Consider the following 26,719-nt stretch of genomic DNA (forward strand, 5'->3'; position numbering starts at 1 on the left):
TCATTCCAATGTCACTGATGCAACTTTGATACAATTTTACAGGCGTGTTTATAATATCAACACTGCCTTGGGGCGTATGTGGATCATACATGGCTGGGGAAAATCCAGCAGGAATTTCACTGAAATTAGCCCGAAAACATAATTGGCACTACTGGTTAGATACAAATCATGTCAATCCATCTCTTGTTTCCTCTATTCCTCTTCGATCCCTCCCATTTCCACACGGAGTCTGTGGCAGCTGTGCTGCAGTCTGTTTTGTCTGGGAAAACGAAGCAAATGGGAAGTGTGGGACCCGGGAAACTAGAGAGCACCAAAAGGACGATATATATATAAGACACGTGACGTACAGTTGCCGTGTACTACCTTGGTGCCGCGTGCAATAAAACCGCGCGCCTCTCACCACATTGAAGATTTCTATTTATCCGATTATTAAAGGTTATGCAGTTGCATCGACGCGACATCTCCGCACTGCCTGGCATTGCCAGCAGTTATCAGTGATTTCATTGATTGATATCAGGATTTCGTGTTGGCCTCCTTTTCTAGGACTACTCGTGTATAAGGAGAACAATGGACTAAACGTTTTGTTGAATAGCTACTTTACAAGGGAATAAATCTAATTTTAAAGTTGGCGCCGAGTTTTCGTGGCTACAAATTGTTGTTTGGTAGGGGAAAACTACGCAATCTGTGTGATGCTTCGGGTGTTATAGGCGTGCAGCAAGACTAGCCTTTTAATAGTTGAATTTCCTAACCACTCTGAATCGACCCGAAAATGTCTAATACAAAGTTCAAAAAGGATAAAGAAATCATTGCTGATTACGAGAGTCAAGTTAAAGGTAAATTTGTTTTACATTTCGCCTGCTTAGATTTTTAGCCCCATTATGGGAGCTTTGTCTAAACTCAAGAGTATGAGATATATAGCCTGGCTGACCCTGTGCTCCGTAAAGCTTTTGCCAGACTCACTGATGAGAGATCAACAATATGATTGGGCTACTAAAGAAGACTCTAACAAACTGTTATATTCTGTGTTTGTGTCCAATATTATATACCAGTTTGAGAGACCTATTTACCAGTAGATAGAAAGATATATTTTGTTTGAAAGATTAACATTTTAAGCGTTTGGGACTAACTGCATTTGTCAACATTGAGTTATTGACAGAATATTGAACAGAATAGTACTATATAGTACTCTAAATACCCCAAATGATGTTAAATTCATAATAATAAAATATAACAATTTCTGACACCATTCAAACCAATGAAAGCCAATTATTTCAGAATTATCTTTGCAGATAGAACCTTATACTATCAAGCTCTCAATTTGTCAGGCGTACTCTGTTCCCTTTCATTCCCACTGTTGTCAAATGCTCTATCCTTTAATTTGGGTTCACTTCATTTGCCTTCCTTGTGTTTTGTATGACTTGTTTCAAATATACCTTCATCAGGCATTGTCTGCAGCCCAGGTCTGTAAAGGTAGCCACATCTTATTTTAGGCGTGTCCTAATCCTTTTTAACAGAACGTTCTGATTTAAATGGCTCTGCTTTGTAGTGTTCTTGTCACCTCAAACTAGCCTGGGTCTCAAAATAGCAAACGCAAACAATAAAACCTGGTGCTTATACATAATTTATACAGGTGCTTCTTTTGATACTTGGCTTGGGGCCATTAACATTAATTTCCCAACTTTTTCACTCTCCAAGCCCCCTGCAAACATACAAGAGGCTTTTTTTCCAGACAAATGTACACAGAAAAGGGGCAGTTACTGCTGCTCTGTGGTAACCATGGGGACTTGGCCCTGGCCAAGGAACTGCGTTCTCCAGAGCTGTTGGGAGCTCTGACATACCACCTATTCACGTCTCCATAGCAAACCTTAAACCCAGAGAGAGGGCTGGGGGGGGACGAGAGAGGGCGCAATGCTGCTTGAGGAATTACCAGATTGTGTACACTTGAGCAGAAGCTCTCATTTGCGAGGAATGTGTATAGCCCCTTCGCTTGTGATGACTAAGGCCTTTCAGCTGTATTGGAAGGGTGATGCACAGTCATAAGGGACACTGTGGGTGCGGAACCTCCCGTTTGTCATGCAAAGCGAGCCAAATGGGGTAATAATAACACAGCTGATACAACTGGAGCATTCCTCTTGGGGAACAGAGGTCTGAATATAGCACACCGACACAACCTGTTACTCTATGGTGGATCAGCCTTGATCTCACTCTGTTGGTTTTGAAGTTGAGTTATTTGGCCTCAATAGATAGTCATAGTTTTCCCCATATGACTTTTTTTGAAAGATTGATTTACCCCATGAGTAGTTCCATGATATTGGCAATGTCCTTTTATCTGCATACCTTGCTGTCCTCTTTGCATTGCAAATCTTTAACTTTTGTATACGCTGTGTAAAAACTGTATGTTCCAGACTATTTACCTTAGATTTGTTGGATATTCATCCTATATAGCCTTTCTGTTTTTCATGAATAGTGGTAGGCAGCATGAAGTAAAAGTATATAATGTGATTGTCAGTGTCATTTGCAAATAAGGGGAAGCATGTGATATCTCCCTTATCATTTGTCCATAGGCTAGTCTGTGTGAAGAGCTGAAAGTGGCTATACTTGGATTTAAAAATAATCTAATGTTCAGGGAAGATTGCCATCAGTCGCTACTCCCAGCCTCTTGATTTGTACAAATTCCTTGGCTCTTTTATTCAACATAATCTTGACCCTTGAGATTAATGCTGTTGTGCTGTTCCAAACTCTGCTAAAGCTGTCACTATCTAATTTTACACACAAATACCTTTGGTGTTGCAGACATAAGTCATGAGTTGTATTTGTAAAATACTTACTAAAAACACAACATTCTCCATTCATTGTAAACCCAAGGTTCTGAAATATTTTTGGCACTCCAGTTTTGTAGCATCTTTTAACGGGTGTCTCTATTTGCCAAAGCATATATCTGAAGCCGGAGGCAAGTTTTGTACAGACATTGATTACTCAAGGAGCAGAACCTCAAGCAACCCCAGAGGAAATGAGAGGAATATGTTTGATGTGCTAGTTCCCAGCCTCGCAGCCTCTCTTTTGGAAGATGAGGACTGGTATGCTTTATTTTGACAAATAGTTGTTTTAGAGGACCTTCTCAACCTCCACTGTCCTATCAACTGGCAGTGCAACCACCATCATTGTCCATCTGACAGTTATGCCTGACACCAACTCCAGTGATTCTACTTAAAAATAAATATAAAGCATTTCCTACTCTTTCTACTGACAACTTCTGAGAGCTGTATGGAGAAAAGCTAAGAGTGATTATTATTATTCAAGTCAATAGTTTATCCTCATATTTCATCCTCTCTAGTTCTTTGCTGTCTGGCTTTGGCAGTCTCTCTTGGCTGGCTGGCAGTGTTTTCAATCAGAGCCTAATCTGTCATTCAACTGACATTCATTTCTTAAGCATCTTCCAGGAGAAGCTTTTTTATCCTTCCCCACCAAATGGAATTTAAGTTGAAGTTATTTTGCATTCAAGGTTAGAGGAAATTATTCATAGGTGATATTACAGGAATCTACAACTCTAAACTGAACATCATGTTTTTTTTATTTGAATTTTATTTGACCTTTTATTTAACTAGGCAATTCAGTCAAGAACAAATTCTTATTTACAACGATGGCCTACCCCGGCCAAACCCTAACCCGGATGACGCTGGACCAATTGTGTGCCGCCCTATGGGACTCCCAATCACGGCCGGTTATGATACAGCCTGTAATCAAACCAGGGTCGGTAGTGATGCCTCTTGCACTGATATGCAGTGCCTTAGACCGCTGCGCCACTCGGGAACCTTTAGGCCTATATATTATGTTTTATCATTAAATGATGGATAGTTCATTAGTATTTAAGCCAGTTGAGGGGTGTGGGTGAAATGAGACTTCATCTGTCATCCTGTCCCTGTGACCAGCTGAACAGAGAACAACAACTTTCCCCTGTCTGTTCTCTCTTGGCCCCAGAGGCCCCTCTTGTTGGTTTGATGTCTAGAGATGGCATGCTCTCCGTGGCCTGGTTGTGCCTGTCGGCCCTTCCCCCCCACAAGTTGCTGACCGGGGTCCTGTCCCAAACCATCATAAAGGATGCCCCTGTGGTCTTCCCCACTGCCTTTGAAATAAGAGGCTCACCCCTCGGCATTGAAGGTGAGAATGGCTGGGACTGTTGTCCATATGTATGCAAGGCAATGGGTGGGGGTAGATGAGAAAAAAGAAACCCGCACACTGCTCTTGCTAGTATCACTGGTCTTCATTAAGTTTCAATGGGTGAGGGCACACATCATTGTCCATGTTGATCTAGTTATGTTTTAATATAATTTGTTTTGTGGCAAAATACATTTATATTGTGTTTACGCTACTTGTCTACTTGGATTCATGTTTTGTTTACTTGCGGTACTAGATTCATGTTTTGTTTAGGCAGAATTGAGCAGAATCTGGCATACGAGTATATTGGAAGAAAATAAATGGTGTAAGTTCATGATTAATAGCTCAATGTTTTTACAATTTTACTTCTACTACTTTGAGCAATCAGAACATAGGCCTAATGCTGCCAGTACTCTGAATAACTGGTGAGACAGTAGTGTCTGTTGGGCGATTTCCCAATGTAAGATGGGGATCCAGAAAGCCATGTACACTAAAGCTGCCTGCTCTTTATTTAGACATGATTCCCAGCAGTAATTGTGACTCGTTGTGCTGACACCACCATTTTGCATTACCAAAACCAACATTGAGACTTTCTCTTTACAGTACATTATCCAAATAGTCTTGTAGAGCAGGGGTTCTCAAACTTTTTGGGGCCAGGGACCCCTTTTGTGATGGCAAATTCATCAGGGACCAGAACATAATCAGAACACAACTTGAGTGAGATGATGATGATGATAATAATAGCATACAAGGAGTATTACTTTGACTTCGGCAGTGCATGGCTGGACAAATCTAATCCCCAGGAATTCAACTTTATATACACTGCTCAAAAAAATAAAGGGAACACTAAAATAACACATCCTAGATCTGAATGAATGAAATATTCTTATTAAATACGTTTTTCTTTACATAGTTGAATGTGCTGACAACAATCACACAAATTATCAATGTAAATCAAATTTATCAACCCATGGAGGTCTGGATCTGGAGTCACACTCAAAATTAAAGTGGAAAACCACACTACAGGCTGATCCAACTTTGATGTAATGTCCTTAAAACAAGTCAAAATGAGGCTCAGTAGTGTGTGTGGCCTCCACGTGCTTGTATGACCTCCCTACAACGCCTGGGGATGCTCCTGATGAGATGGCGGATGGTCTCCTGAGGGATCTCTTCCCAGACCTGGACTAAAGCATCTGCCAACTCCTGGACAGTCTGTGGTGCAACGTGGCGTTGGTGGATGGAGCGAGACATGATGTCCCAGATGTGCTCAATTAGATTCAGGTCTAGGGAACTGGCGGGCCAGTCCATAGCATCAATGCCTTCCTCTTGCAGGAACTGCTAACACACTCCAGTACATGAGGTCTAGCATTGTCTTGCATTAGGAGGAACCCAGGGCCAACCGCACCAGCATATGGTCTCACAAGGAGTCTGAGGATCTCATCTCGGTACCTAATGGCAGTCAGGCTACCTCTGGTGAGCACATGGAGGGCTGTGCGTTCCCCCAAAGAAATGCCACCCCACACCATGACTGACCCACCGCCAAACCGGTCATGCTGGAGGATGTTGCAGGCAGCAGAACGTTCTCCATGGCGTCTCCAGACTCTGTCACGTGCTCAGTGTGAACCTGCTTTCATCTGTGAAGAGCACAGGGCACAAGTGGTGAATTTGCCAATCTTTGTGTTCTCTGGCAAATGCCAAACGTCCTGCACGGTGTTGGGCTGTAAGCACAACCCCCACCTGTGGATGCCGGGCCCTCATACCACTCTCATGGAGTCTGTTTCTGACCGTTTAAGCAGACACATGCACATTTGTGGCATGCTGGAGGTCATTTTGCAGGGCTCTGGCAGTGCACCTCCTGCTCCTCCTTGCACAAAGGCGGAGGTAGCTGTCCTGCTGCTGGGTTGTTGCCCTCCTACGGCCTCCTCCATGTCTCCTGATGTACTGGCCTGTCTCCTGGTAGCGCCTCCATGCTCTGGACACTACGCTGACGGACACAGCAAACCTTCTTGCCACAGCTCGCATTGATGTGCCATCCTGGATGAGCTGCACTACCTGAGCCACTTGTGTGGGTTGTAGACTCCGTCTCATGCTACCACTAGAGTGAAAGCACCGGCAGCATTCAAAAATGACCAAAACATCAGCCAGGAATCATAGGAACTGAGAAGTGGTCTGTTGTCCCCACCTGCAGAACCACTTCTTTATTGGAGGTGTCTTGCTAATTGTCTATAATTTCTACATGTTGTCTATTCCATTTGCACAACAGCATGTGAAATTTATTGTCAATCAGTGTTGCTTCCTAAGTGGACAGTTTGATTTCACAGAAGTGTGATTGACTTGGAGTTACATTGTGTTGTTTAAGTGTTCCCTTTATTTTTTTTGAGTAGTGTGTGTGTATATATATATATATATTATTGTGGCAGATATTTGTTGTGGGTTTAAAGCTAATATCTTGCATTTTTCTATGTGGCAGAAAGGACTTTGCAGTTTATAGCTAAAATTACAGTGCATTTATGTATTAAAATGAAAGTTGGTAGAGTACTGTTGATACCAATATCTCTGTGAGTCTCCCAGGCCCATGTTGCCCATGGTTAAGAACATCAATTGTAGAGTAATAAAATTACATCATATTACCTCTCAACTTATTTCACGGATCCCTTGGCCAAAATCTTGCTCAGAATGTTGAAAACATGGGAAGCTGTCTGTTTTCTGTCTGCTCTGCCTACTAGTTTCCTAAAGTCTTGACTAGTCTAGGATATCCTGTTTTTCATTCCTTTTTTTTTACTGTCCATCCCAATGGGGGGAAAAAAATACTAACCAAGGTCATGACCTTTTTTTCCCAAATGGGCAACCTGGAAGTACTTTTTAGTTGCCAGCTGTTTCCTACATTATGTAATAGACCCAATGCCCTCAACAGAGATTTTCATGATACTTGTGAGATCACAATACAAATCATGTGTCAGCCTTCCTTTGATCAGTTGATTTTATGGCGATGCCTTGGAGCATGTAATAGCAGTGGTTTTATGAACAATATAATCAATCTAACTGTGCCCACGAGGCTGCTGGGTGATACCAGCGAGCCGTTTATGGGCAGGCAGCTGTTCTTCCTCAGCATCTTCATTCAGGAATACACTAAAAGGTGTCATCATGTAGAAGGTTATGAGACATTCAAACTCTGTGGTCTGTGTGATTGCATTCTGGTTGAAGTGACAGACAATGGTGAAAAATTGAACAGCTAGAGAGTAGCAGATTTATTGTAGTCTTTTGTGTGCTACTATAGTGCTCAAGGCTTGTGCTCTGTTGACACTATGAAATAAGTTGGTTATGACCTAATGATTTTTGCAGATAATCTGTTTTGTGAGGCTGTAAAACAGTATTTCCTTGAAGGAAAGGTTGAAGGGTATGATTGTGTTGTAGCAGATATATAATCCTGTGCACATGCCGTCAAGTTGACGAGAGGGAGTAGGGGTGGGCCGATGTGAGTGGTCTTTTTGAATAAATCCATTTAAAATACACCATCACAAAAGTCCATTACTAATTTTAGGCAGTTCCTAAGAAACACTAAAATGAATTTTCAAAATAATAGCATATTTTGAGTTTGACTATATTATAGGCTGCACATTATTGGATGCTAAATGTTTCTGATCAGTGACAGATGAGCTACACCTCCACTTATTTTCCCAGCCAGAGACGATGAAGAAAATGGCCTATACAGACGGAGATTCAGTGAAACAAAATCCCATTGATTATCAGACAAGTCACAGGCTTTTGACTGGAGTAGGCTACTAAACCGGTGAAGAGCAACATAATCCACTACACTAATCATGAGCAGCTCTCACATCAATTTAGCTAAAATTTCCTCAGCCTAATTGTAGCCTAACCAATATCCAAACTGATATTCAGTGAAAACAAAAATCTGACTGATTTATCAAGACTAGTCCAAATGCTTGTTTCAAAGCAGCGTGATTGTGCTGTCCCAGTCAAAACGGTGATTAAATGATCATAGTTGACCACACACAGGTATTGCTTCAAATGTAATATAATGCTTGGATGATTTTGGGACAGGGCCGGCGCTAGAACTAATCAGTTGGAAGGGTCTTTGATCATAGGCTGGCACGTTATTATTTTTTCACAGGACCTCCTATATGTGCTCGGGTGTTCAACTTTTTTTTACAGGTGTTCTAGTAAAGACCATAGGCAGCTTGTGAGTTTCAAGTTTGGGGAAGCTTACAACTTATCCTACTGTTTTGACCAATCAATGTGACAGTTCTGATTTATTTCTATATGCTAATTTTCCTGGAACAGTTTCAATAATGTTTTAGTTTCTCAATTTTTGTTACGTAGTTAATCACAAAATCTGAAGTAAAACTAACCCCAGCTCTGCCATATGGACACAGACCCCTTAACTTTTTACACATTTTGTTTTGTTACAGCCTTATTCTAAAATGTAATAAATTGTTTTTTTCCCCCTCATCAATCTACACATGATACCCCATAATGACAAAGCAAAACAGGTTTTTAGAACTTGTTGCAATTTTGTTTTTGAACACATTTTAAACACACACACACATTTTATATAAGTATTCAGACCCTTTACTCAGTACTTTGTTGAAGCATCTTTTGCAGAGATTACAGTCTCAAGTCTTCTTGGGTATGACGCTACGAGCTTGGCACACCTGTATTTTGGGAGTTTCTCCAATTCTTCTCTGCAGATTCTCTCAAGCTCTGTCAGGTTGGATGGGGAGCGTCGCTGCACAGCTATTTTCAGGTGGTGAGGGTAGGTAACAACATCTCCACCCCGCTGATCCTCAACACTGGGGCCCCACAAGGGTGCGTTCTGAGCCCTCTCCTGTACTCCCTGTTCAGCCACGACTGCGTGGCCACGCACGCCTCCAACTCAATCATCAAGTTTGCGGACGACACAACAGTGGTAGGCTTGATTACCAACAACGACGAGACGGCCTACAGGGAGGAGGCGAGGGCCCTCGGAGTGTGGTGTCAGGAAAATAACCTCACACTCAACGTCAACAAAACTAAGGAGATGATTGTGGACTTCAGGAAACAGCAGAGGGAGCACCCCCCTATCCACGTCGACGGGACAGTAGTGGAGAGGATAGTAAGTTTTAAGTTCCTCTGCATACACATCACAGACAAACTGAATTGGTCCACCCACACAGACAGCATCGTGAAGAAGGCGCAGCAGCGCCTCTACAACTTCAGGAGGCTGAAGAAATTCGGCTTGTCACCAAAAGCACTCACAAACTTCTACAGATGCACAATCGAGAGCATCCTGTCAGGCTGTATCACCGCCTGGTACGGCAACTGCTCCGCCCACAACCGTAAGGCTCTCCAGAGGGTAGTGAGGTCTGCACAACGCATCACCGGGGGCAAACTACCTGCCCTCCAGGACACCTACACCACCCGATGTCACAGGAAGGACATAAAGATCATCAAGGACAACAACCACCCGAGCCACTGCCTGTTCACCCCGCTATCATCCAGAAGGCAAGGTCAGTACAGGTGCATCAAAGCTGGGACCGAGAGACAGAAGCTGTTTTTCAATCTCAAGGCCATCAGACTGTTAAACAGCCACCACTAACATTGAGTGGCTGCTGCAACACACTGACTCAACTCCAGCCACTTTAATAATGGGAATTGATGTAAAATATATCACTAGCCACTTTAAACAATGCTACTTAATATAATATTTACATACCCTACATTATTCATCTCATATGTCTACGTATATACTGTACTCTATATCATCTACTGCATCTTTATGTAATACATGTATCACTAGCCACTTTGTTTACATACACATCTCATATGTATATACTGTACTCGATACCATCTACTGCATCTTGCCTATGCCGCTCTGTACCATCACTCATTCATATCTTTATGTACATATTCTTTATCCCTTTACACTTGTGTGTATAAGGTAGTAGTTTTGGAATTGTTAGTTAGATTACTCGTTGGTTATTACTGCATTGTCGGAACAAGAAGCACCAAAATCCCAGAATCACACGGGGGGACTTAGTGAATGACCTGCAGAGAGCTGGGACCAAAGTAACAAAGCCTACCATCAGTAACACACTACGCCACCAGGGACTCAAATCCTGCAGTGCCAGACGTGTCCCCCTGCTTAAGCCAGTACATGTCCAGGCCCGTCTGAAGTTTGTTAGAGAGCATTTGGATGATCCAGAAGAAGATTGGGAGAATGGTCAGATGAAACCAAAATATAACGTTTTGGTAAAAACTCAACTCGTTGTGTTTGGAGGACAAAGAATGCTGAGTTGCATCCAAAGAACACCATACCTACTGTGAAGCATGGGGGTGGAAACATCATGCTTTGGGGCTGTTTTTCTGCAGAGGGACCAGGATGACTGATCTGTGTAAAGGAAAGAATGAATGGGGCCATGTATCGTGAGATTTTGAGTGAAAACCTCCTTCCATCAGCAAGGGCATTGAAGATGAAACATGGCTGGGTCTTTCAGCATGACAATGATCCCAAACACACCACCCGGGCAATGAAGGAGTGGCTTCGTAAGAAGCAGTTCAGGGTCCTGGAGTGGCCTAGCCAGTCTCCAGATCTCAACCCCATAGAAAATCTTTGGAGGGAGTTGAAAGTCTGTGTTGCCCAGCAACAGCCCCAAAACATCACTGCTCTAGAGGAGATCTGCATGGAGGAATGGGCCAAAATACCAGCAACAGTGTGTGAAGACTTACAGAAAACGTTTGCCCTCTGTCATTGCCAACAAAGGGTATATAACAAAGTGTTGAGAAACTTTTGTTATTGACCAAATAATTATTTTCCACCATAATTTACAAATAAATTCCTAAAAAATCTTGTGATTTTCTGGATTTTTTCAAATTTTGTCTGTCATAGTTGAAGTGTACCTATGATGAAAATTACAGGCCTCATCTTTTTTAAGTGGAAGAACTTGCACAATTGGTGGCTGACTAAATACTTGTTTGCCCCACTGTATGTAGCCCATGTATCTGATGCTGTCTGGACAGAAATAGAATGACGCACCATACTCGTTTGGTCCACACTGTCTCAGTATTTGTAGACAATCTATCTGATGCTGAGGGGTGCTTTTTCGCTCGCTCAGATGCTTTCTTTGAGATTGGTCCGCATCTCTGGTCAAATAAAATGTCAATATTTCTATTTTTTATAATGCCAGCCCTGCTGTGGGAGTTTCGGTAAGCAACAATTTGCTACATGACTTCAATTGCATTAGCCCATATTTTCGTCATTCAGGGATATTCATTCCCACGGTTATTCTTTATGGATCCATCCAGCTCTGGTTAAGAAAACAGGTCATGCATCGTGGTGGGCTATGCGACATGATGGGTGAAGTGACCTGCCTCGCAAAGTTTAGAACTGCCACAAGGATGGTAACAGCCTAGTAACGGGAGCTGTCCAGCAACCATCAAGAGCGTAGTGCGTGCCAATGCCGCTTCAGCATTACGGCTACATTTTATACTAAGTCACAGACATAACTTTACCACATTCATGACTACCTCGCTTGGCAGACAAAAGTACAGGTTTTTTACCGGCAATATAAAGAAAAGGTGGCAAAAAATGTGAGTTTTAAAGTTGGCTGCTTTTTGTGTTGATTTGAAACAGATATTATTAACAGTAACAGGGAACCTGTTAACAGTGCTCAACCCCTACCCCTGTTTAAGCTCAGTGTGCTCACTAATGACTCGGAGGTATTAATAAAGATTGGGATTAATGGAATTCTCACTTCCTACAGGACGTTGTCTTACAATTACCACACTCATACACCTACCATCTGTCTCGCCAGCCCCCTCTGCTTTGTGCTGAGGTGTGCTGCCTTGCTTGTGTGCTTTGCTGTCTTCACCCCTGGTGGTATGGAGATGGGTGTGGGCGGTAGGTTATTGACTGCACCATCTGTGGTCACTCGCTCTTTCTGCCGTTTGAATAAACCTCCCCCTGCTGTGCTTTTCACTCAGTCCACAAAAGCCATCAGGACAACAGTGCAGCCTCCTCCCATGCCCAACCCTGAGCTCGACCCCATCCCAAAACAATAAAACTGTAACTCAAGTGGCACTGATGCAGGGGCAACCGATGAAAGAAAAGGAACCCTTTTGTCTTCGTCTGTAACGGACACTGGTTATTTGAATTCCATTCTACTCCATAACCCAGTAAATGCAAGCCACACATTATATATTCACTACACTTCTCTACAAAAGAGTGGATGAAATAAATCATGGAAGGGATATATGAATGAAGAGACCATTCCTCTTGCAGAGTTTGAGGCTGGCACTGTTTCTCTCCCCCTCTCTCTCTCTCTGCTTGTGGTGTTCGCCATGGAGTGGGATGTCTGGTTTAGACCAGACCTCATCGGAGAGCCCGGTCATTTGCTGGATGGGAATCATGATTTGACTGCGTGGAGCTGCTCTGCATCAGTGCTGATATGAGATATGCGGCGTTAATGAAATTGGACCACGCTGTTGAGCAAGGCTGGTGGGATTTCACCCACCCTGCCTGGCAGCCACTCCATTCCTTTGAACCTCCTGAGAGAACCGACAGATGGAAGGACAGACAGATCCCTAGCCTGTCTGTTGGGCGAGGCTGGTGGGATTTCACCCACCCTGCCTGGCAGCCACTCCATTCCTTTGAACCTCCTGAGAGAACCGACAGATGGAAGGACAGACAGATCCCTAGCCTGTCTGTTGGCCGAGGCTGGTGGGATTTCACCCACCCTGCCTGGCAGCCACTCCATTCCTTTGAACCTCCTGAGAGAACCGACAGATGGAAGGACAGACAGATCCCTAGCCTGTCTGTTGGGCGAGGCTGGTGGGATTTCACCCACCCTGCCTGGCAGCCACTCCATTCCTTTGAACCTCCTGAGAGAACCGACAGATGGAAGGACAGACAGATCCCTAGCCTGTCTGTTGGGCGAGGCTGGTGGGATTTCACCCACCCTGCCTGGCAGCCACTCCATTCCTTTGAACCTCCTGAGAGAACCGACAGATGGAAGGACAGACAGATCCCTAGCCTGTCTGTTGGGCGAGGCTAGTGGGATTTCACCCACCCTGCCTGGCAGCCACTCCATTCCTTTGAACCTCCTGAGAGAACCGACAGATGGAAGGACAGACAGATCCCTAGCCTGTCTGTTGGGCGAGGCTAGTGGGATTTCACCCACCCTGCCTGGCAGCCACTCCATTCCTTTGAACCTCCTGAGAGAACCGACAGATGGAAGGACAGACAGATCCCTAGCCTGTCTGTTGGGCGAGGCTGGTGGGATTTCACCCACCCTGCCTGGCAGCCACTCCATTCCTTTGAACCTCTTGAGAGAACCGACAGATGGAAGGACAGACAGATCCCTAGCCTGTCTGTTGGGCGAGGCTGCTGTCTGCAGCTGAGTTGGGTGTAACTATTTGGGACGCATGGGCAAATGGACATACAAACAGACCAACAGCCTGTCTGTTGGGCGAGTTGGGTGTAAATCTTTTGGGTGAATGGGCAGACAGACGGATGAGGTCAGACTAGGAATTAGACGGTTCAGGTCATCGCCTCTGTCTCACAGTTTCCGAGTCTTTTTAATCTGTGTTCGTGTTTAGCAAACTAATTTCTTGTGTGGAGGTAAGCTGTTTATGTGTTTTGTGGTGGAGGCTCTCTTTAAGACAAGTGTAAACATCCTACAAGGCAGGCTAAGGCAGCCAGTCCCAGTCCCCTCTATTTCCTCCATTTGCTTAAACAATGTGACATCTGCCACTTTGGCTTCCTCCTTTCTATTTTTAAAGCCAGAGTGACCACAGCAATGGGTCCACAAGCTGTTGTTGCTCGGCTCAGGTACCCGGCTTGTCCTGTAACAGACCTCTGGGAAGAAATCAGGCTACAGCTACATGTCCTCAACAAATCTCCCCAAGTCTCCCCACTTCTTCCCTGTTTTAAAAGACACAACCATTTCAGCACTTGGGTTTCCTCTAGGGGCCGGTTAACCAGACACAGATTAAGGCTAGTCCTGGGCTAAAATAAGAGGCTATTTCAATGTGGAATATCTCTTAGTCCAGGATTAGTCTTAATCTTTGTCTGGGAAACTGGCCCTAGATGCATTATAAACATGAGCTACATTGTTGGTACTGTAAGTGCATAAGAAAGGTAACATAATGACACTGTACTGAAACCACTTCATTACCAAGGCATGTACACTATTGAGTCATGAAGTCATCCCATGCATTATAGATGTATTCAGAGAGGAGACTGTTTAATCTGTCACAGTGATGACATGATGATGACGATGCCTTCTCGTTGACAAATGGGGTTCGTTCATCTCCAAATCAGGTAAACTAATATCACTCTCTTCAGTGTCTAACCAAACATTGTGGCCTTTTTTTTATGATGAGTGATTATTTCGCTCAATATTTCCTGACATTTTGTCTTCTATATCATGGCTGTTTGGCCAAACCTCCTTGTGTCCTTACTGTCTAATGTTACTGATGTACACAGTGCTATCCATCAGTGTTATCCAATATGTAAGGCTCTATATGTAAGACTCAATCGTGTCCACTGTAAAGATGCAGCCAAAAACTAAGCTTACTTTCTCTGGTTTTGTGTGTTCCCTATGGTTTCCCTGTCTGCATTCCATATAGCACCCTGTTCCCATATTATACACAGAGTGTACAAAACATTTGGAACACCTTCCTCTCTTTCCATGACAGACTGACCAGGTGAATTCGTACAAAATATTTTTGGTTTCTTTAAAAAAAAAGTTAGAATGAAAGTGGAGCACAGTGAGTCCCTGTAGGCTCATGTTTCTAATGATTGAGACTGGCAGGGCACTAGCAGCAGGCACACAGCAATCCCTGTTAGTCTTTCAACTCACGTTTGTCTGGAAATAGACTGCCTGCCTGATGCTGTTCTGTTCAGTTCTGTTACTGTTAAGTCATTGACCCAAGCAGAGCAAAGAGTTTTAGCCAAAGTGGACACACAAGAAGAATGTAAAAGGGGCATTCACAGTTTTTTGATAAACTGCTTCTTTTAATTTTATCATAGGCAAATTTCTGAGTCTGGTAACTAATGAACTTATCCTCTGCAGCAGAGTTAACTCTGGGTCTTTCTTTGTGGTGGTCCTCATGAGAGCCACTTTCATCATAGTTCTTAATTGTTTTTGCGACTGCACTTGAAGAAACTTTCAAAGTTCTTGAAATGTTCCATATTGACTGACCTTCATGTCATAAAGTAATGATGGACTGTCATTTCTCTTTGCTTATTTGAGCTGTTCTTGCCATAATATGGACTTGGTCTGTTACCAAATAGGGCTATCTTCTGTATACCACCCCTACCTTGTCAACACAACTGATTGGCTCAAATGCTATAAGAAGCATAGAAGTTTCACATTCACTTGGAACAAGGCACACCTGTTAATTGAAATGCATTCCAGGTGACTACCGCATGAAGCTGGTTTGGCATTCTCTAAGAGTGTGTAAAGCTGTCATCAAGGCAAAGGGTGGCTACTTTGAAGAATCTCAAATTTAATTAATACATGATTCCATGTGTTATTTCATTGTTTTGATGTCTTCACTATTATTCTACAATGTAGAAAATAGTTTAAAAAAATGAAAAACTAATGAGTAGGTGTTCAAACATTTGACTGGTACTGTATGTTGACTGATCCTTTGAATCTGGGAATTTCCATCGTAACAGAGTGATGCTGAGATTTCTTGCTTTAAAATGTGTTCCAAACAAAAACCAATGATGGCAAAGTTAAACAAACCATACAATCTATGCACACGGATGACTTTTAACAATTTCCACTGATTGCTTTACAAGAAGCAGATGCAAAGTTTGGTAACAGAATGAATGCACCAACAGCACAAACCGTCATTCTGTTACCAAACTTTGCATATGCACTGTTCTTCAAGTAAATGTGTTTTTAGAGTTGTATGTTTTCTTTAACTTAGCGATAATTGTTTTTTGATTGACATTTTAAAGTGAAAAAGCTGATTTCTCAGCATCATTCTTTTACTGTGGAATTGCCCCTCTTGTCCCCCACATCCCCCTTCTACCTTAACCTCTTAACCTGCGGGAAAGGAGGCTTAGAGCTGACTGTCACCGTAATCAATAGCTAAAGGCCACCACTTCAGCGAAGGCAGCCTCAAACTGACGTCCGGGACCACCGTGAGGAGACGAGAGGGGGAAGCTGCTCTTTAAAAAGCAGCAGTCAATGAAATGTCAGCCAGAGGCCTCGTCTCCTTTGTATCCTCTAAACCTGATTTTATTATAGCCTGGAGCCAAAAGGAGCAACCCTCTGTCCTTTAGTTATGGAAAAATACAATGCTGTTTCATAACTGTGGAGACACAAAATGGTTCAACTGGCTTGTGGCCACTGCCACCTCGTTCTTGCCCAAGCTGGGAACATTTTGGAGTAGTATCGGAAATAGTGAAGAGTTTCCCCATGGTCTCCCATGGCTTATCACCCACACATGAAAGGGCTGTTGTAGGAAGCAGGAGACAGAGGAGAGGGCTTGGGCCTGTGTGAAGGTCTGAAGGAGGGCTGGCTGTCTGAGTCAGGAGCACCAGGCTGGTCTTGTGAACTCCTGTACTGGAGACATGGGTACATTTCCTGCCACGGCTGTGATGGGTGCTCTGTTCTAAGGCCCATTTAGGAAATTGAGAGCTGTGCGCCATATTCCTTATTGTGTTCCTGCTGCCAGCGATCACGCATGGACAAGGGGTTCTTCAAGGGTGTGGCCTTCCTTTTGGTCTTCACTATGTTTAATGCAACGTCTCTGCTCTCTCCTTCCCTCCGCCTGCAGTCTATTTCAGGGCTTCTTGGACAGAATTTGTCCTCAGTCTGCAATTATGTCACAATGATAACTGCTGAAGAAATGGGACATTCATTTTGTGGAAAACCAAAGGGGTCATAATGTTGAGATCATGGGCGTAAATGTGCTTAGGTCTCAATGTAATGACCCGTCTGGCTTTCCATACATAGTATATTTGTCACGAGTCTGCACTATTCCATCCATTTACAGAATGGATGCACCAAGTTAACAAATAGATAATCGACCATTTTGAATCCCACCGTACCTTCTCCGCTATGCAATCTGGTTTCCGAGCTGGCTATGGGTGCACCTCAGCCACGCTTAAGGTCCTAAACGATATCATAACTGCCATTGATAAAAGACAGTACTGTGCAGCCGTCTTCATCGACCTGGCCAAGGCTTTCGTCTCTGTCAATCACGACATTCTTATCGCCAAACTTAACAGCCTTGGTTTCTCAAATGACTACCTCACCTGGCTCAGCATCTACTTCTCGGAGTTCAGTGTGTCAAATCGGAGGGCCTGTTGTCTGGACCTCTGGCAGTCTCTATGGGGGTGCCACAGGGTTCAATTCTTGGGCCGACTCGCTTCTCTGTATACATCAATGATGTCGCTTCTTTGATGCACCTCTACGCAGACGACACCATTCTGTATACTTCTGGCCTTTCTTTGGACACTGTGTTAGCAAACTTCCAGACGAGATTCAATGCCATACAACACTCCTTCCGTGGCCTCCAACTGCTCTTGAATGCAAGTAAAACTAAATGCATGCTCTTCAACCGATTGCTGTCCGCACCCGCCCGCCCGTCTAGCATCACTACTCTGGACGGTTCTGACTTAGAATATGTGGATTACTACAAATACTTAGGTCTCTGGGTAGACTAAACTCTCTTTCCAGACTCACAGTAAGCATCTACAATCCAAAATTAAATCTTCACTCATGCTGCCAAACATACTAGTAAAACTGACTATCCTACCGATCCTTGACTTCAGCGACCGTCATTTACAAAATAGCCTCCAAGACACAGACTGCATCCAATTTGCTGAGTAATCACAGTGTTATCTGTTTTGTCGCCAAAGCCCCATATACCACCCACCACTGCGACCTGTATGCAATAGTTGGCTGGCCCTCGCTTCATATTCATCGCCAAACCCACTGGCTCCAGGTCATCTATAACTCTTTGCTAGGTAAAGTCCCGCCTTATCTCAGGTCACCGGTCACCATAGGAGCACCCACCAGTGGCACACGCTCCAGCAGGTATATTTCACTGGTCATCCCCAAAGACAACTTCTACTTTGGCTGCTTTTCCTTCCAGTTCTCTGCTGCCAGTGACTGCCAGCATTAGCTGTCAGAGCAGGTTACTGATCATTGCACCTGTACACAGCCCATCTGTAAATAGCCCACCCAACTACCTCATTCCCAATTTGTTCTTTTTTTTTCTCCTTTGCACCCCAGTAACTCTACTTGCACATCTATCACTCCAGTGTTTAATTGTAAATTGTAATTATTTCCCCACTACGGCCTATTTATTGCCTTACCTCCCTAATCTTACATCATTTGCACACACTGTATATAGACTTTTCTATTGTGTCATTGACTGTACATTTGTTTATCCCATGTGTAATTATGTGTTTGTGTCGCACTGCTTTGCTTTATCTTGGCCAGGTCGCAGTTGTAAATGAGAACTTGTTCTCAACTAGCCTACCTGATTAAAAAATAAAAGTGAGAAAAAAAATATCGCAATGTGATTCCCAACCTGAAAGCCTTGTTTCTACTAGGCCTGTGAATTGCTAGGAACCTCACGATATTATCACTATAGTTAGGTGTCGATACGTATTGTGATTCTCATAATTCTCAGTATTTTACAGCGATTTGCTGTTCCAAACATATTGCTCACTATATGTCTGCTACAGTGAGACAAGAGCATCCACATTTGTTTTGATCAGTCATGGAAGTAAGTGTTGGCTCACTATTTAAAAAAAGATTGAATGAAAATATTGGAGTTTGGCACAGGTACAGCCGACTAGTTATAGATATATCGTCCAAAAATATTATGATATACATCTGTATCCATTTTAACAATTATTTAGTTCTTTTTCCCCATCACTAGTTTCTACCAAGGGTTGGAACTGGTTATGGGAACAAAACTGGAAAATAATTAAATTAAAAGCATGGGAATGGGTTAATGTTTTGTGTTCCGGAGAACCAAGAGCCTTTGCAAAGCCATCACTCTGTCACAAATTTATGCAGTGTTCACGTGCTAGTCAGAACTGGAAACAAAAATGTGCGGCTTGCTAATTGGTTGCAACAGTGTATATACATGCAGCATGTGTATAACTAGTTAGCAAGTCAGAAATGTCAGAGTTACGACTAGCACGTGAACACGGAACTATTCCAGCGTCTGCTGTATGCCAGCTGGAAATCTTTGCCAGGGGTGTGCGTAGGCTACCTACCTCGCCCCTCTGAAGCATAGATTACTGTAGCCTACTGATGACATTACAAACTTAATTCAGAAATTAGCGAGACATGTTTAATTAGAGAAGAAGGGATTCACTTTTTCAATGCTAGATAAGGATACTATAGTTATCACGAATCAAATTGAATTTATAAACCACAAAAAGCTAATTGTTTATAATTTTTGCAGCTCCTCTGCACTCACAAGCTTGTTAGTTAACATTTGCTCTGGTCCATCGTTAAACCAACTTGGAAGTTCAGATATTCAAAGTTCCTCCATAATTCGGTGGGCCTAATTCAGATAATTCATGTCATAACCAGATGCCCAGCTCTTCAAGGCAAGCGTCCTCCATCCTCTCTCTCTCCTCACCCTCAATTTAAGTTGCATCTCGCACCCTATACTGTGACCTGATTTTTTCTCATTATGATTAAACCATGCTGTTACAGCAAAATACGAGTAGCTCTTTCCTATACAGATGAAATGGCTTACCCGCTCCACAGCAAGCTGCTCTATCTCCGCTGATTGGTGAAGTAATTAAATGTTGTAAAAAAATAAAAAATAATAATAATTGTATATTTCAGAGGTTTAAAAAGGGATGATATAAACTGGTACTTTTTGTGGGGTTCAAACTGGTTCAGAACGGAAAGAAAAATGAAATGGTTCAGAACTTTATTTTGCTGGTTGGAAAGGGTGGAACGGAAAGAAAAATGAAATGGTTCAGGACGAAACGTTCTGGTTTCAACTGTATCATCCTGGGGCATACGGACAGAAAACAGATCTGTAGAATATCCCCACTGAGTCACCACCTATGCTGAAGTTAGACACACCCACACATTATCTTTCAGACACTGAAAACTCTCTCTCTCTCTCACACACACGCATATGCCTGCGCGCGCACACACAATCAGTGCTGGTGTCATCTTGAAAGCATAGAGGCCTGACAGGTCAAGTAAAGGGTCTTGAATAAAGATCAGGCTTAGTAGAGCGAAACACGACTCCAGGTCCCCTGTTCTATCCCCCTCTGTCCACCCCCCTGAGGCCCTGCGGTTTCCCCTCTGTCCAGTGCACTCTGGCCCTCGACCCCTGCTCCTCCAGTCCCATGCTGCTGCCTTACTGGTGGGTGTAATGTGGAGCCTCTGGCCCTGACAGCTGTGGCTGTAAGATGGCCCCGTTGCTATGCAACTGAAATATTCACCCTCTTCTTTCCTTTTACATTTGGTTAGGTGATTACCCCACTGTGACATAAATGAGAAAGTGCTCTACTTCTCTCTCATGTCCAGTTAGTATTTTTATAACCCACCAAGTTTACCGGTTCATGGGGTAATAGACACACCAGATGCCTGAGCTATCAGGTATTTCCATCCAGCTTTTTTATGATGTCATTGTTACAGCAAGTCAGGCCACCATTGCACAAGGATTGGAGCAGGTGATGCACTGCAGTTTAATGCCCATTTTTGTCATGCATTCTTTTTGAGTTTTTTGAAGTTAGAATGAAAGTGGAGCACAGTGAGTCCCTGTAGGCTCATGTTTCTAATGATTGAGACTGGCAGGGCACTAGCAGCAGGCACACAGCAATCCCTGTTAGTCTTTCAACTCACGTTGGTCTGGAAATAGACTGCCTGCCTGATGCTGTTCTGTTCAGTTCTGTTACTGTTAAGTCATTGACCCAAGTAGAGCAAAGATCGTTTTAGCCAAAGTGGACACACAAGAAGAATGTAAAAGGGGCATCCTGTTTTTTGATAAACTGCTTCTTTTATTTATTTTTTATCATAGAGGGATTGGATATTTTTGACAATATTGCTTATTATAATGCTACCTTTAAGCCTGATTTTTATAATTACATTAATAGTTGCTTAATCAAAAGGATTGCTTGGGGAGTGATCTAATTTAGATCAAAGATATGCAATAAAAATCAAATACATTTTATTTGTCACATACACATGGTTAGCAGATGTTAATGCGAGTGTAGCGAAATGCTTGTGCTTCTAGTTCCGACAATGCAGTGATAACCAACAAGTAATCTAACTAACAATTCCAAAACTACTGTCTTATACACAGTGTAAGGGGATAAAGAATATGTACATAAGGATATATGAATGAGTGATGGTACATGGCAGCATACAGTAGATGGTATCGAGTACAGTGTATACATATGAGATGAGTATGTAGACAAAGTAAACAAAGTGGCATAGTTAAAGTGGCTAGTGATACATGTATAACATAAGGATGCAGTCGATGATATAGAGTACAGTATATACGTATGCATATGAGATGAATAATGTAGGGTAAGTAACATTATATAAGGTAGCATTGTTTAAAGTGGCTAGTGATATAGTTACATCATTTCCCATCAATTCCCATTATTAAAGTGGCTGGAGTTGGTTCAGTGTCAATGTCAGTGTGTTGGCAGCAGCCACTCAATGTTAGTGGTGGCTGTTTAACAGTCTGATGGCCTTGGGATAGAAGCTGTTTTTCAGTCTCTCGGTCCCAGCTTTGATGCACCTGTACTGACCTCGCCTTCTGGATGATAGCGGGGTGAACAGGCAGTGGCTCGGGTGGTTGATGTCCTTGATGATCTTTATGGCCTTCCTGTAACATCGGGTGGTGTAGGTGTCCTGGAGGGCAGGTAGTTTGCCCCGGTGATGCGTTGTGCAGACCTCACTACCCTCTGGAGAGCCTTACGGTTGAGGGCGGAGCAGTTGCCGTACCAGGCGGTGATACAGCCCGCCAGGATGCTCTCGATTGTGCATCTGTAGAAGTTTGTGAGTGCTTTTGGTGATAAGCCAAATTTCTTCAGCCTCCTGAGGTTGAAGAGGCGCTGCTGCGCCTTCTTCACGACGCTGTCAGTGTGAGTGGACCAATTCAGTTTGTCTGTGATGTATATGCCGAGGAACTTAAAACTTGCTACCCTCTCCACTACTGTTCCATCGATGTGGATAGGGGGGTGTTCCCTCTGCTGTTTCCTGAAGTCCACAATCATCTCCTTAGTTTTGTTGACGTTGAGTGTGAGGTTATTTTCCTGACACCACACTCCGAGGGCCCTCACCTCCTCCCTGTAGGCCGTCTCGTCGTTGTTGGTAATCAAGCCTACCACGAGACTCAGGGTCTCGAGCTTGATGACGAGCTTGGAGGGTACTATGGTGTTGAATGCCGAGCTGTAGTCGATGAACAGCATTCTCACATAGGTATTCCTCTTGTCCAGGTGGGTTAGGGCAGTGTGCAGTGTGGTTGAGATTGCATCGTCTGTGGACCTATTTGGGCGGTAAACAAACTGGAGTGGGTCTAGGGTGTCAGGTAGGGTGGAGGTGATATGGTCCTTGACTAGTCTCTCAAAGCACTTCATGATGACGGAAGTGAGTGCTACGGGGCGGTAGTCGTTTTAGCTCAGTTACCTTAGCTTTCTTGGGAACAGGAACAATGGTGGCCCTCTTGAAGCATGTGGGAACAGCAGACTGGTATAGGGATTGATTGAATATGTCCGTAAACACACCGGCCAGCTGGTCTGCGCATGCTCTGAGGGCGCGGCTGGGGATGCCATCTGGGCCTGCAGCCTTGCGAGGGTTAACACGTTTAAATGTCTTACTCACCTCGGCTGCAGTGAAGGAGAGACTGCATGTTTTCGTTGCAGGCCGTGTCAGTGGCACTGTATTGTCCTCAAAGCGGGCAAAAAAGTTATTTAGTCTGCCTGGGAGCAAGACATCCTGGTCCGTGACTGGGCTGGGTTTCTTCTTGTCGTCCGTGATTGACTGTAGACCCTGCCACATGCCTCTTGTGTCTGGGCCGTTGAATTGAGATTCTACTTTGTCTCTGTACTGACGCTTAGCTTGTTTAATAGCCTTGCGGAGGGAATAGCTGCACTGTTTGTTTTCGGTCATGTTACCAGACACCTTGCCCTGATTAAAAGCAGTGGTTCGCGCTTTCAGTTTCACGCGAATGCTGCCATCAATCCACGGTTTCTGGTTAGGGAATGTTTTTATCGTTGCTATGGGTACGACATCTTCAACGCACGTTCTAATGAACTCGCACACCGAATCAGCGTATTCGTCAATATTTTTATCTGACGCAATACGAAATATGTCCCAGTCCACGTGATGGAAGCAGTCTTGGAGTGTGGAGTCAGCTTGGTCGGACCAGCGTTGGACAGACCTCAGCGTGGGAGCCTCTTGTTTAAGTTTCTGTCTGTAGGCAGGGATCAACAAAATGGAGTCGTGGTCAACTTTTCCGAAAGGGGGGCGGGGCAGGGCCTTATATGCGTCGCGGAACTCAGAGTAACAATGATCCAAGGTTTTACCAGCCCTGGTTGCGCAATCGATATGCTGATAAAATTTAGGGAGTCTTGTTTTCAGATTAGCTTTGTTAAAATCCCCAGCTACAATGAATGCAGCCTCCGGATAAATGGTTTCCAGTTTGCAAAGAGTTAAATAAAGTTCGTTCAGAGCCATCGATGTGTCTGCTTGGGGGGGGATATATACGGCTGTGATTATAATCGAAGAGAATTCTCTTGGTAGATAATGCGGTCTACATTTGATTGTGAGGAATTCTAATTCAGGTGAACAGAAGGATTTGAGTTCCTGTATGTTTCTTTCATCACACCATGTCTCGTTAGTCATGAGGCATACGCCCCCGCCACTCTTCTTACCAGAAAGATGTTTGTTTCTGTCGGCGCGATGCGTGGAGAAACCCGTTGGCTGCACCGCCCCGGATAGCGTCTCTCCAGTGAGCCATGTTTCCGTGAAGCAGAGAACGTTACAGTCTCTGATGTCCCTCTGGAATGCTACCCTTGCTCGGATTTCATCAACCTTGTTGTCAAGAGACTGGACATTGGCAAGAAGAATGCTAGGGAGTGGTGCACGATGTGCCCGTGTCCGGAGTCTGACCAGAAGAGCACTACGTTTCCCTCTTTTACGAAGTCGTTTTTTGGGGTCGCTGCATGGAATCAATTCCGTTGACCTGTTTGTAAGGCAGAACACAGGATCCGCGTCGCGGAAAACATATTCTTGGTCGTACTGATGGTGAGTTGACGCTGATCTTATATTCAGTAGTTCTTCTCGACTGTATGTAATGAAACCTAAGATGACCTGGGGTACTAATGTAAGAAATAAAACGTAAAAAAACAAAAAACTGCATAGTTTCCTAGGAACGCGAAGCGAGGCGGCCATCTCTGTTGGCGCCGGAAGTCCAATACAGAAGGATGTGGAGGATGTCTGAAAGTAAAACACTTTATCCTTAAATACTAAGGGTAACTAATTTCCTGGCAATATGGGCATACTGAATGAATACTGTGAAATAGCATTCACCTGCAAACACTAGTGCTCTGTCCATTGTGTGTGTGTCACCCGACTAATCTGTCTTACTTTTTAATTAGGACGTGTGTGTGGAGGAAGTCTTACTTCTTAATCAGGCGATGTGCTTGGAGGAAGAATCAGTCTTCCTCAGGGTGCTGTGATTTCTTCTGTTTAACGGGGGGATCAGAGGAGGGGTGATGTATGGTCACCTGGGCATGTGGCACATGCGTGAGCAGAGGTCTGAGGCCACACACACACTTTTTGGCATGCATACATACACAAATACACACACTCGCCCGCAGCGTAGAGGAGGGAGTGGGCCACGTCATTGAGTAAAGGCTCTGAGGGAGACTGACTCACAGAGAAAGGCCCAGACAGACCTGCTCTCTATAGTGTGGAGAAACAAAGGGCTGGGTCTGTAAGATGATATCCTCCCTCCTTCTCTCAATCTCTCTTTCTCATACACACACTCTGGGCAGATGCCTTGTGGTTCTCTAGTGCTGTGGCCCAATATTTAAAAAAATGGCTTCCTGTCTTTATCGAATCCTGCATGACTTATGATCCAGTTTACTGTTAAGAGCTTTGGGGAAACTGATATCATTTAATTTATTAATCTCAAAGGCCTGGATATGTCAACACAAAGTGAAAAGCCAAACTAGCTATTAGTGTCACTTAGAGGTCTACTGATTTAAGGGATCAAAGGAAACGGGACGAGAAACTGAACAGATTGTATTGATAAACAGGATTGTTGGCCCAGACAGAGAGACCTTTGCCATGGGAAAGCGGGTGGGACCTGGCTATTGAACAGCCCCTGAGGGCTAGTCATAGGATGAGACAACAGTATGTGACCCTCTGTCACTTCCTCCACATTGCCTTCCAATGTAATTACCTGGGAAAGAGGGCTGTATAAGGCATTTTCCTCTCCTTAGATCTGGCCCCAGATTAAGGCTCTGGAAAAGGAGGGGAAGATTACGTTAGCCTCCCCGGCCTCTGGTCCCCTGTGGGGGCAGGTTCTTTCATCTTTTTTACACTTCCTAATTTTTCACGGCTAAGCTTTCAGTACAGTTGCCTGCTGAAAAATCCATATAGTTTGGCTGACTGGGACTGAGGGGGAGTGAGACTGAGCTGGCTGCAGACTGCGTGGTAGGGCCATCCTAAAATAGTTGAAACGTGAGTGAACAGGAAAATAAATATCACATGGACCAAACCTATGAAGACTTTTAAGTGAAAAATCCAACACTTGATGAACGCTACACAGATGAAATGCATTTTATTTACAGGAGTTAGGGCCCAGACAAGATCCTTGTTACCGCATTATAACAAGTATAGCAAGGAATTAGTTTTTTCCTCATGTTAAGCATTACAGTATAATTGTTCCTATAGGGAGTGACTCCTACAGCGTTGTCACACTACTCCGCACCCAGTCAAATGTCAGGTGTAAACCCAAATTAACCAACCTCTTCCCATTATCAGGTAGGGGATCCAACCACAGTTTCATCTCCAAGCCCAAGGTCATTCCGCCATCTCTCTATGGATTTGGTTGTGAGGAAATTTTTGCCCATCATGCCCGAGGGTAAAACCACCAGAATGGCCATAACTACCATCAGCTTTCTTGATCAGGGGATACTCCTCTTCGTGCCCACATAGCAAAGTCCTCTTGATTTATAGTGCTACAATCTTTTCTGTTAGATTTTTTTATTTTTTTTGAGTTGTCATTTTAATTTGGTGAGGTGGAATTGAGTTTTCCTACTTAGTATTTTGTCTGTATAGGCTTGTGTTGCACCAGTCAGGGTGGGTGGGTCTCCCTCCCTTCCTCCCTGCAGTGTGAGGCTGCTGGGATTCGTCAGCATTCTGAGTCATTAGCAGATAGGCCTTTTTAAAACAGCCATTCAAAATCTATGCACATCTTTGGTCGTAAAACTCCGAAATCTGTGCCTATCTGTTATTTATGGCTCTTTCAATTGAGGTTAGGCTGGTGCTTTGAAGATGGGCTCTTGGCAAAATGTCAGCGAGCATAGCTCTCT

General features: G+C 43.8%; 1 protein-coding gene across 5 annotated transcripts in view; it reads left to right on the plus strand.

Annotated features, from left to right (window-relative positions):
• The first annotated feature begins 236 nt into the window (after positions 1–236).
• The window catches only part of LOC118395825 (SLIT-ROBO Rho GTPase-activating protein 1-like), a 173,367-nt gene continuing 146,884 nt past the window's right edge, over positions 237–26,719 (plus strand). For 2 of the 5 annotated variants that reach the window (XM_035789791.2, XM_035789794.2), the window contains exon 1: positions 240–833. In XM_035789791.2, the coding sequence (XP_035645684.1) occupies positions 770–833 (64 nt within the window). In that variant the 5' untranslated portion in view covers positions 240–769. Of the gene's footprint in view, positions 834–26,719 lie in introns of all 5 variants that reach the window. The other 3 variants (XM_035789795.2, XM_035789792.2, XM_035789793.2) reach the window with 3 other exon arrangements.

Source organism: Oncorhynchus keta, chromosome 17 (assembly GCF_023373465.1).
Source record: "Oncorhynchus keta strain PuntledgeMale-10-30-2019 chromosome 17, Oket_V2, whole genome shotgun sequence".
Classification (NCBI taxonomy): domain Eukaryota; kingdom Metazoa; phylum Chordata; class Actinopteri; order Salmoniformes; family Salmonidae; genus Oncorhynchus; species Oncorhynchus keta.